General features: G+C 37.8%; 1 protein-coding gene across 3 annotated transcripts in view; it reads left to right on the top strand.

Moving 5' to 3' along the window:
• DGKH (diacylglycerol kinase eta) overlaps positions 1-12,072 on the top strand; it is a 149,684-nt gene that overhangs the window by 99,271 nt on the left and 38,341 nt on the right. For 2 of the 3 annotated variants that reach the window (XM_062514777.1, XM_062514778.1), the window contains 5 exons: positions 1,759-1,863; positions 2,203-2,335; positions 8,895-9,001; positions 10,071-10,196; positions 11,323-11,425. In XM_062514777.1, the coding sequence (XP_062370761.1) occupies positions 1,759-1,863; positions 2,203-2,335; positions 8,895-9,001; positions 10,071-10,196; positions 11,323-11,425 (574 nt within the window). Of the gene's footprint in view, positions 1-1,758; positions 1,864-2,202; positions 2,336-8,894; positions 9,002-10,070; positions 10,197-11,322; positions 11,426-12,072 lie in introns of those variants that run through there. The other variant, XM_062514779.1, reaches the window with a different exon arrangement.

Raw genomic sequence — 12,072 nt, 5'->3', positions numbered from 1 at the left:
AATGGCATTTCATGATGTCTGGTTACCAGTTAGAGTCAGTAATAACTGTGGTAAAAGGATGGACGTAATGTGCCGAGTCTTGGGTGGATTTATCATTATTGAATCTATATAATAATCTCGTGCTATATAATAGGAAATAATATGTGGCTTGTATTTGCCCAAATAAAATTACTGTGTCCACTGAAACCTGGAAATTTCAGCAGAATGCTGTAGCCAGGGTTATATTATGATTTAATGACTTTTCTTGGCTTCATTGGATGACCTGGCCTAAAAAAACCATTTTGAAGTAATAAAGCATCTGTTTGGCTCTAAACTAATGAGAGGAGCATTGCTCTTTGCATAAACTGTTCTTTAGGAAAAGCCATGGAGAGCTACTAATAAAACATATTAAGTAGCTTAAGCAAGATTGGAGGAAACAGAAAACAAAGAAACTATTCCCTTTCGTGTGAAGTGAGTGCATTTAAAAAAAAAAAGGCAAGCCCAAAGGGTTTTTACCTCCCCTCCATGTGACTTGCAGCTTGCTGCACTTCAGTTACGTCGCCTCTGAGATATGTTAAAGTGCAGCTCAGTTTAATGAAGGAGTGGATAGGACAAATCAAGGCTAGAGACAATTTACGGCAGGGATTGGGTAAGTAACTGCAGCTGTAGATAAGTGTTTACTAATATTGTGCAAATGTTGTAATGTCTAGCTTGTAGCATTTAAAAGAATACTCAGAATTACCATTTCTGGTGGTCCTTTCTCTGTTTTTTTTAAGTAATTTGCAAGTGTTGATGTTACTATGCCATAGATTAATGCATAATAGTGATAAAGGATTTAATTTTGTTTTTCAGACTTTCTACAACAAAACTAATAATTTTCCTTTTTTTTTGTACTTATTTTTAATTCTTTGCCATGTAAGTAACTGCTTTGTCTATTTTAATGCAGTGCTCAAAATAATTTCGGTGGGAGTTAGCTGATAGTTTCTGCTGCCTTCCTGTTTGATTATTTTTCTACTGTTTAGGGAGAGGGGAGAGCAGCTTGTACTCTGATCCTCCTTGGTACAGTAATTTCAGATTTCTAGAATCCAACTGCAGACCACTGAAAAATTGCCAGCATCAACTTGTTCCAGGAATTCATTCACTTGTCCTAGTAGGATATGTTTTCAACTGTTTGCTTTTGTTCTCTGTGTCTTTTTATAAAAATTTCTTATACTGAGTTGATATAGTTGGATATAAAAAGTACTGTTTTAAATTTTTCAGTGTATGAATTTGTGTAAATATATTGTCAGTATACAAGATAGTGAAATATGATGACAGCTTTTGGGGTTGTTTAAGACTTACAGGCTTTTGATTTTGATATGTTTTTGTCTCTAGTAATTGGAATGGACCTTGCAGTTGCTATGATGCTGTTATGAAATAGGATTGCAGTCTTAGTCAATTAGTAATTTCCAGAATGGTTGTTTTACCATTTCAGTGCCTGCCATTTGAGCATTTAAATCTCAGTGCATAGACAAAGAGCTGAGAAGGGGTAATGATCAATGTAGATTTCAGAGACCTGTAACGAATCTTGATTTGAATCTTGCGAACCGTGCAAGGAAAAGCAAACTCTGTTGTTGTTGGTAGTGCGTTAATGAAAATATTTTTAAGTTTTTAGTGTCTTGCCTTGTAGGCGAGTAGGGCAAGTCAGCGTTTTGCATCTCACAGGGAAGATAACATTAAATATCATAATCTATCATAATTTTTTTACCTGGATTGATCAGGATGTGTTACTTTTTTCAGATAATCACTCCATTTAGGAGGCTAATATTGTGTGCTGAGAACAGAAAAGAAATGGAGGACTGGATAAGCTCTCTGAAGTCCGTTCAGTCCAGAGAACACTATGAGGTAAGCTGACATCCCTTTTGGTACAACCTGTTCTAGCTTAACAGATCAAGTTACAGGACACAGAACTGAGTATTCAACTGAGTATTCACCCTCCTTAGTGTGAAAAGTGTGTCTAATGTAAGAGTGAAGCTTCACGTAAAGAACTTTGCTAGCAAAATGAGAGCTTCTTATCACACTTTGGTTTAGAATTTTGGAGGGAGAGCAGGCTAAATACCCTTTGGAAAATCCTTTTGGTGAGCATTTCACTGTCGTTCCCCTGTAATATGGAACCCTGCGTAATGTCAGTCACCATAGCTGTGTTCTGTACTTGCAAATTTGTCTTAACTTCTCCTTTACTAGACCGCACAGTTTAATGTGGAACATTTCTCAGGGATGCATAACTGGTACGCCTGCTCCCACGCCCGACCTACCTTCTGCAACGTGTGCAGAGAGAGCCTCTCTGGAGTCACTTCTCATGGCCTGTCTTGTGAAGGTAAAATAATGCTTGCTTCCCCGTGGTTATCATGCTATGTGTGTAGACAGATGGCTTCAAGTTCAGTATGAGTAATAACCCTGAAAATAATGAGTAACAAAAGAACCTGAAGGGTAAAACCTCTACCTGAGAGTGACCCTTCTCTGGGCAGAGGAACTGCTAATGATCTGCCTCACCTTCTTGTTGCTCCAGGTGCCTTTTTCAATGGAATACTTCTTTCTACTGCAGCAACGAGTTTGGAGTGTACAGGATGGAGGGTTTGCATGAAAAGATAGGATTTATTTGATTTGCACATCAAAAATGTGGAACAAATTAGTCTTACTGGTTTGCAGAATCAGCATTTCTCAGAAAAAAAAATCATGACAGTATTTTCTGCCCCAAGTCTAAAAACATTCTTAACATTGAACAAAGTGTTACGACCCTTCCCCTCCAATTCTTGTTTGCTCTGTCGTTGCTGCCTGATCTTGCAGTACACACTGATTTACTGCATTAAAAATTCTCTCATGCTGTGAGGAGTAGAGACGTAGATGACTGCATTTGATGCTTGGACAGGGGAAATCCAGCACGAAGAAAAAAAAGTGTGTCTAAGACTTCAGCATTTAGCTAGAAATTTTATTTAATGAACAAATAATTATAATATGCCTGAAACAGCTTATTTATTTTTTCCTGCAAGTTCTGCGGAAAAGTGATAACAAGCCTGCTTGTGTTAGGAGCCAGAAGAAAATAAAGCATCTCTGTGATCTTAAGAGATATATAAAATGTAGAGATATTTAATTACTAAAAGAGCTGACTGCCCAGAAAAGAGTTACATTTGCACCATTCATAATTTGATTTCTTTGGATATATGTAACCCAACTGCAAATGCATTTCTGTTATTGATGTTATAATACTTGAGGATAATGATATGTATTAAGGAAATCTTACAAAGGAAACATTAACCCACTGTCCTGAATTGTCCATGCTTTTAATGTAGCTAATGGTGCAGTTGCCAAGGAACAGGAAAAACCCGTTTTGTAAAAATTAGAAGCATCATGGTTACTTCCAGCTTCTCTGGTGTATGTTTTCCACTGTGCATAAGTCCTCTGGATAATTTAAAGGCAATTAAGGTATGCTCAATGCCTGATATTGGCAGATGGAAGTATCATGTGCTTAACTAAAATGCAGTTGTATTGCCTCTGTGTACAAATAGAGTTATATTTGCTCAGGCAAAGGAAAGGAAAAACTTTCATAAAGAATTTGTCCATTCCCAAGTTAATATAATAGCTATTTTAAAAGGCTGTTTAGCAAGAATTACTACTGTAAGATTATCAATGTCAATGTCTGTAGTTCACCATTTAATGTTTTTTCAGTGTCTAATTTTGCATCTAAGTATGTTTTTAACATGCAGGGTATGGCATTAACTTTACGTCAGGGAAGTTCCCATAATTTCCAGATTTGGAGCTTGTCACTTTTCTGTATGACTTATGACAAGCTAATGATGCATTTATCCACATTTCTGATGCCAGTTTTTACAAACAGCTTGTGAAAGTGACTAGGATTTCCTTTCACTGTTCCACAGTTTCATAATCATGTATGACCTGGAATGTTTTATATGTAGATATTGTGATATTCTTTTGTCTGTTAGCAAGTTTACCTCCTCTTATTTCTTAGCTTGTATTTTATCTCTATTTTCTTCTTCCTTTTTGAATAAAATAAGATCTTTAGTTATATAACTAATCTAAATAATTTGAAATTTGACTCTTTTACTGTACAATTTTCTCTGCAATTATATATATATGTAAAAACCCATCATTCTTAATTTCTTAATCTAAAAACTGCATCTTTGTTTGACGCTTGCTTCTGCAATGCATTTAATAATCTATTTGTTTTCTTTAGCTTACCTTTATTAGCAGTCTATATGGCTTGAGAAGACAGTCTGGGAAATTTGGAGTCTTAAAATTCCCCAGACTTGTTCTGTGCTGTTTTTCCCCATTACATAATTTAAAAAACCTGTTTAAATATTCATGCCTGGCTTCTGAAACCTCCAGCACTGCTTTATACTGGGAACCCATTTATAGCTATACTAAATTCAATTATTTTTGTGGTCATTGATCCCAGGTTACTCTATTATGCCTTGTATTGAAAAGCATGAGAGGCTCTTTCCAGAGGTAATTGAGCTCTTCCTCCTGTTAAAGGTTTGGGTTGCTGGCACACCAAGTTGTCTTGACAGTAGCTTATAGTCTTTGTTGTCTGATTCTTGACTCTTAACTATAGGTAAAAATAAACCCCACTGCTGATATCTTGCAGCTTTTGGTGGTTTAGTAGTACTGTAATATTTTATTCTCTTAAAATTGCTGTTTTCCAGCAGCCCTGCACAACTGTTTTTTTTAAGTCTGGCCACAAATCAAACCACATTTCTTTTGGAGATGATGGGTGACTTTTTTCTTCAGGGCACCTTCCATCCCAGCAGCCTTTGGCAAAGGTTGGCCAAATTAATTGCAGGCCACCCTGAGGATACTCTAAGTTTTGTGGAAACCAGTGTAGAAAAAGATGGTAGGTTAATGCCTTTGCTAGGCATTACCTAGTGACTTGTGTGAACTTGCACCTTTTTTAGAAGTCAAAGAATTGATATGTATATCAATCTAAAGATGTAAGTTACAACAAACCAGGGTTCATTCTTGCTACTGCTCAACAATTGACTTCTAAAAAAAATTGATCAGACTCTCCTTTGAGATGCAATGCTGTTCTTCCCACAGGTTCTTTCTTTTGTGTCTTCTCAAAAGATAATCTACTTTTCCAGTGTTATCTGTGTGTTGTGTTACTCTTGCTAAAGGATTGATCTCTGTAATGTTCATCCAGTCTTTACTAGGACAGAGTAATTATGATCTCTGTGCCTTGCTTCAGAAATTATTCCAAACTAGCTGAATCAAGAAAGGGTTTTGGTTTTTATGCTCCTCGGAGTTTAGCTTCAATATGGAATGTTTAGGCAAAGAAGCTTGAAGAAAAATATATTATCTACAGAAACTCTTTCAGAACTCTGTAACCTCAGTTACTCAGTATCAATACTGCATTTCTATGTCATTGCCAGTTATGGCAATGTTATGTGCATTATTTGCACTGTCTTTATGATTATTCTCAGAAAATTTTTTTCATGTAGCATTTTGTTTATCATGACAGAACCTTTGTTGAATATCAAGTATAGCTAATAAGTGGGAGAAACCTCTCTCTTAAACTGCATTCTCCTGTCATGAATTACACAAACAATGTTGTAACAACACTTTAGGATGACAAGATCAATCAGTAAGAAAATACTGTGATTAAATTACCTCTGCAAATGCACTCTGTGCACTTTGTCTTTTTCCATTATGATTGTGGGGTTTTGCCCACAAAACCCTGTTGTTCTTACCCATTGCCCAGGGAATTGTAGAGGCACTACTTGCACAGTCATTGTCTCTGATACTTCTGCCACATTTTCTGCACAGTCTGGAGAGTGAATATTGAATGAAGCAGCGAGAAAGAGAAGGGATGTTTGTTGTTAAAGAATGAAGGAGTAGTAGAAAACTGTTCTGTGACTTTATATCACATGTACCATTCTGTGATGTTGGGGAAAATGTTTAAATAAGATTTTTGATCAAATCAGTAGTTGTTCATTGTTTATAAGCTGCAACCTGTATCACAGATATGCTGTTTTCTATAGCTGCAAAAATCAGTTGAAGCTGTTCTGAAGTCCCTGATGCTTTAAAGATACATAATATTGAAAAAATGTCCTGATTGTAGGAGTACTATTTCTGGGCATAACAACAACAACAACAACAACAATAATAATACTAATTTTAGAAGGCTGGGAAGAAATTATTATTGATGCCTAAAAACCAGTATCACATTAGTTTTCAGTCAGTAAGGCAATACCCGTTGGAAATTATTATGAAGCAGAGTATGGCACAACTGCATACTTACTGAGAGCCATCCATTACATGCAGTGGCTGAGGGTCCTGCTGTCTAAAAGTGTATGGTCATACAATCAACAACTGCACACCTGCATTCAGAAACTATATTGCAATGTTAAGTTGCCTGAGTAACTTTTCTCATATTTTAGCTTTCATTGTTGAGGTAACCTCAGTTGATGTCTAGCCCTATGTCTGCATGTTGTCCAAAAGATTTCAGGTATCAGACTGATTTATGAATGGGATTCAGTGTAATCTGAGACAAAAGAAGTTAGGTCATAGGGGTAACTAATACTGAGGTTTGATTTAAAGTTCTCCTTTCTTTGCTTGCAAGTTATATCTCTGTCTTAAGGTTATTGTTGTTGTTAATATTTAATGTTCAGACTAACATAAGTTATTGTTTCATGATACTGAGGTTGCAGGGTGGTGGCCCAAAGAGTCTGATCTGAGATTTGGTTGGTAGCTTATTTATAGTACTTACAAAGCAAACATTACCTGTCACTTGCCATATATAGAGTGGCTTGCTGCAACTCTTCAGAGCCTGGGATTGATTTTGTCCTTGCCTTGTTGAAAAAGAGGCTAAATACAGGGTTCCTAAGAACAAGTTCAATCATAGCTCAGTAGGGTTTGAACATTCTATTACTTTGTAATTTGTAATTTTCTATTCCTCCTCAACCCTGATTTGTTGTATTTTGATCTGTGTGGCAGAGCAAGTGCTTATAATTTATGAGTAGGGAGCTGAATTCAGTGGCATATCTTCTCTGAAATATTCAAATGCTGAAAACTGTTCATGGTCCATCACTTGAAAATACAGCCTTTACTTCTGTGCTTCTGTGAGACCTGGCTTCATTAGTGCTTGGAACCAGCTTAGGCTGTCAAACACACAATGTGATGCTGAGCTCTTTAGAAAAAGCGAGTCTACCCTGTCATGGGATATTTGCACACTTTGAGTCTGTGTTGATTTGCTCCAACAGGCCTGTGCCTCTCTTGGCTTGGGGACCATTGACCTATTTGAGGGAGTCCATGGGAGTACCATGGAGATGATCAGAGGGCTGGAGCACCTCTCCAGTGAGGAAAGGCTGAGAGAGTTGGGACTGTTCAGCCTGGAAAAAAGAAGGCTTTGGGGTGATGTAATTGCAGCCCACCAGTACCTGGAGGGAGCCTGCAAGAAATATGGAGAGAGACTTTTTACAGTGACATGTAGGGACAGGACAGGGGGAGATGGCTTCAAACTGAGAGTAGGTTGAGATTAGACAGCAGGGAAAAATCCTTTACTGTGATGATAGTGAGAGACTAGTTTCCCAGAGAAGCTGTGAGCACTCCATCCTGGAAGTGTTCAAGGCCAGGCTGGATGGAGCTCTGAGAAACCTGGTCTAGTAAAAGATGTCCCAGTCCACAGCAGGGGGGTGGAACTAAATGATCTCTAAATGTCTCTTTCAACCCAAATAATTCTATGATTATATGAATGCTGCTTTTTTAAATGACTGGGTGAGTTACTGTAAAAGCAAACTTCTTTTTTTTCTTTCCTCTCTTCCTTTCTAGAAAGTAAGAAAGTGAGAGCTGAGCGCTTACTTTCACACATCTCCCAGAACAGTGACGATTGCTCTCAAACTCAGATGTTGCTTACATAGTCTCAATTCACTTTTTAAATTGATCTGGCAATGGATCAGTGGAATTAAAATGGGAAATTTATTATTCACAAGACATTTTGTACCATGGCTTAATGTTTTTAAATGGTAGATAAGCGATGGGCCAAAGCCTTGATAATTTCCTGTCAAATATTTGTTTGAAAAGAGTCTACTACTTCTGATCTGCTGGCTAGTTCTCATAAACCTTTAATGGTCTTTGCCAAAATAATTTATTTAATGCACTCTAAATAGAATTGCATCATGCTCTTCCAGTAGAAGAAATAGCCACAGTTTGGGTGCGTCGGTCTGTTTGGTCTAAGATGATATCATTAGCTAGGCATATTAATTGAGCTGAACAAAATTCAAATAATTATTAGGTTGTCAGAATGTCTGCCTAACTACACACTTGTGCTGGATATTCCAATTAGCAGACTTTTAATAAAGAATGCAGTAAAAAGCAAGATTCTTCCTGATTTGATATAGGCTCTTGGGAAAATTTGTAATCCCCAGTATCCTTAATAAAAATATCACCACATAAACCCTTCGCTTTCTCATGTTCTGAGAAAAATAGGCCCAGCATGGTGCCCCAAAGGCATCTTTTGAGCAAAGAAACAGACCTCCTGAATCAAAATACTTTTGTAAAACACTCTCCCATGACTTACTGCAGATTTAAGTCAGATATCTGAGTCATGTTACTGGAGGAAGGAAAAGGCAAACCCATAGTTAAAGACATATTGTACCTTGCGCCTGAAAAAATGGGGACCAATGTGAATTTCAGGGCACACTTAGCATGAGCTACAGCTAAGCAGTTAAATCTGGTTTAGAGAGTTAAAGCTGGAGTGATTATGAACTGAATTCTCTTTTAGTTGTTTTGTGTCATGTGTGCAACACTAAGTGACATGTACTTGGCTATTTTATGGGAGATCTGTGTTTAATTTTTTAAAAAGGTGTGTATAATTGAAATACAGCACATAACACAGGTTATATATGTTTATTTGTGTCTTGCAGTGTGTAAGTTTAAAGCACATAAAAGATGTGCTGTCCGAGCAACAAATAACTGCAAATGGACTACATTAGCCTCAATTGGAAAAGACATCATTGAAGATGAAGATGGTGTAAGTACTGTTCATATTTACAGTATTTTCCAAATGTGTTTCTTCTTTAGGGGGAAAAAAAAAAGCCCAGAAATATTGCTATGTGACCCATTGAAGCTAATGGTAGGTGGCTCTTTTCCTGAACACTCTTCAAAGATTATCATGGTATTTAGAACAGAAGTTATATTCCTATCTCACAAGGCAAGTCTAGCAACTGTGGGCACTAGATTGCAGATATATTACAAGGTTTTGAAGGTCACATGCAGAGAAATTCTGCAGCTGGAGAATTGCTCCCAGAAGTTCCTACTTCTCCTAAGCAAAGGTGGTATTTTACTCTGTTACTGTGCTATTTTGTCAATCTATTTTTTGTCCTCTTTACCTTGAGCTCTTCCCCAGGAGGCCTGTTTGGATTTTACTGAATTGGGAGGTGATGAAAGCAGGAATTTCAAAATTAGCAGGAGAAACAACAAAAGCTTTTGAGAGGTTAATTGTGATAAATGGACTATTTTTACAAACACAACTGTGTATGAACAACTGGTGTGAAGCTTCTTCCTAGAAGGCTGGTACTAAGTTGAACACCTGAGTGTCTTGAATTGCCCATGGTATTAATGGGACAAAGAGTGCACTGAGTAAAGCTTTGCACTGCATTTGGGACTGCTTTATAGAGCTGTGACTTATCAGACATGGTGAGTGGGTAAATGAAGTGACGGAGGAATTCTGCTGTCCTGTCTTTTATGAATTTTAGGTATTTTAAATTGGTTTGTGTCATGTAGCCAAGATAACCGAGTGGGAACTTGTTTTTATGACAGAATCTCTGGACTTAACTGCTCCGTTGTGTTATGGTTAGCTGCCATGAGTGAGACGTGTCTCCCTCCTTCAGGTGTCATGTTTTCTGCCTAGCACGTGGAACACCATTCATTGCTGTTGCCTTCTGAGCATCAGTGTTCCTTATCCTGGCTGACCAGCGTACCTGCTTCTTTACTGAAAGGGTGCAGCTGTGAGAAATAGTTTGAATCCACCTATATTTGAGAGACAAAAGCCTTTAATTTCTCTTTCTGGGTATTTAACTCTAATGACTCCTTCTCCACAGATAGCTATGCCTCACCAGTGGTTAGAGGGAAACCTGCCCGTCAGTGCCAAATGCGCAGTCTGTGACAAGACTTGTGGCAGTGTTCTACGCCTGCAGGACTGGAAGTGCCTTTGGTGTAAAGCTATGGTAGGTGCACTGAACCACAGCCAAGCATCTCGTGGTTTGACAGCTTCATTGCTTGCCATTATTTTTTGTTTTGTCATTTCACAAGCTGCTTTCGGATTAAGTAGGAGCAGGCAGCTTCTGCAAACTTGGGTCTCTCCAGCATTCAGAATTTCTGGTGACTGTCCTACTTGCACAGTTAATTTTCATTTTACTCACAGATGTTATCATCCATTGTGTTTCCTCTGCTTTCTTCTAGCTGTTAAATGAATGTTCAGGTGCCTGTTCCTTATGCCTAATAATAATATGTTACTTGTATTTTTTATTGTAGCTATTGCTCTATTAATATTTTAGTAATATGTTATATTAATATTCATTAATATTAATGTATTGACATGTTTATTACTGCAAAATATGGACTTTTTCTTCTTCAGGGCAATCTATAGGTTGCTGATTGAAACTCTCTAACTCACTACTGCTGTTTCCCCAATATATGGTTTTCTCTTAAATTTATAAACTTGTCTAAAAAGATGTGTTTCTTATGCAAGTCAGCAGTTTATTTATTGTTGAAGCTTCTGGCATATAGGTGTCCAAGGCTCTGTGTGTGAACAGTAGGAAATGATTGGCATCTCCAGAGGTGACTTGAAATTTAGGTGAAATGCAGCCACCTCTGCATGTGCCTCTCTTTCTGATATCTGTGGAAGGGACCTTTACAATATGGAGTTTATGGGAGCCAACTTTGGAAGATGGGTCTGGCTTGGTAGGTGTGCTGACTTTAATGCAGATATGTCTTCCAAATGGCCCCAGTGGACCAGGCAAGTACAAGAGCTATTGTTTTGCCTGCTGCCATCAGCACGGATGCTGGAAGTTTGCTTCTTCCTTCCGTGCTGGTGGGAGCAAGTGACTCCCTAGCAAGAATGTTTCTTATCTGCTGTAGGAGTAGCTAAAGTTCTCCAAAATAATGTTTTGTTGAATTAGTTACAAGGCTCTGTGGTTGAACTTTCGGGGTTTTTTCCTAGTCTCATTCATTTTCCCTTTACACCTAAATGTTATATACGAGTACATTTTTGTTACATAGATAGCATAGTATCAGTTGTATTTTCACCTTGAAATTCCACTGAAAGAAAATAGTTTTTTGTTTCTTTTGTAGGTTCACACAGCCTGTAAAGATCTGTACCCTCGTAAATGTCCACTTGGCCAATGTAAGGTATCGATCATCCCTCCAACAGCACTAAACAGTATAGACTCTGATGGTACGTAGTCCTGTAGTGTGTTCAGTGCTACCTCTGGTCTTCCAGTGCCTGTTGAGGTCCATGCTCATAAACAGGGCTAAAATCCTTCTGCTGAGCAGGTGCATGCAGTCTGCAAGTTTAGAGAGAAGTGTAATTTTGTGTGTAGGTTTTTAGAGAATTATTCAACTGTCATGTTCTTCTAAAGTTGCCCCAGCAGAAATTTTCTTCCATTTTACTTATGACCCTTAGAAACATTTCAAGTGAATTATCAGAGTCCTCAGATGAACTGAGCTGCTGCCTGCCTGGCATACACCACTCCTTCTGAGAGTTCTCAAATTTTGGATAATTTTGCGTTATGCAGAGATAAGCTAGCTGAACAGCTCAGATCAAAAAACTACTTTATCAGGCTTAAGAGAGGAATTGCTTCCATAGCTTCTCTAATTTATTTTTTTAAAAATATAGGCAGTGTAAAGGTCCTGCAATGCACAGATAAAAACCCAGCAAATGCTCAAAACTCAAAAAAGCCAGAGATGGTTTTTCATGGTTCAGGATAGAGACACATCAACAGTGAGATGTGCACTTCAGGGCAGAGAGTGGATTTAAAAAAGAAGTATCACAAAATCTTAACTGCTTTAATTTTATAGTTTGTGTTGATGGTGAAGTAGACC

The sequence above is a fragment of the Cinclus cinclus genome, chromosome 2 (assembly GCF_963662255.1).
Source record: "Cinclus cinclus chromosome 2, bCinCin1.1, whole genome shotgun sequence".
Taxonomy (NCBI): Eukaryota; Metazoa; Chordata; class Aves; order Passeriformes; family Cinclidae; genus Cinclus; species Cinclus cinclus.
The sequence above is the reverse complement of the archived record's forward strand: the minus strand, read 5'-3'. Positions and strand labels throughout refer to the sequence as shown.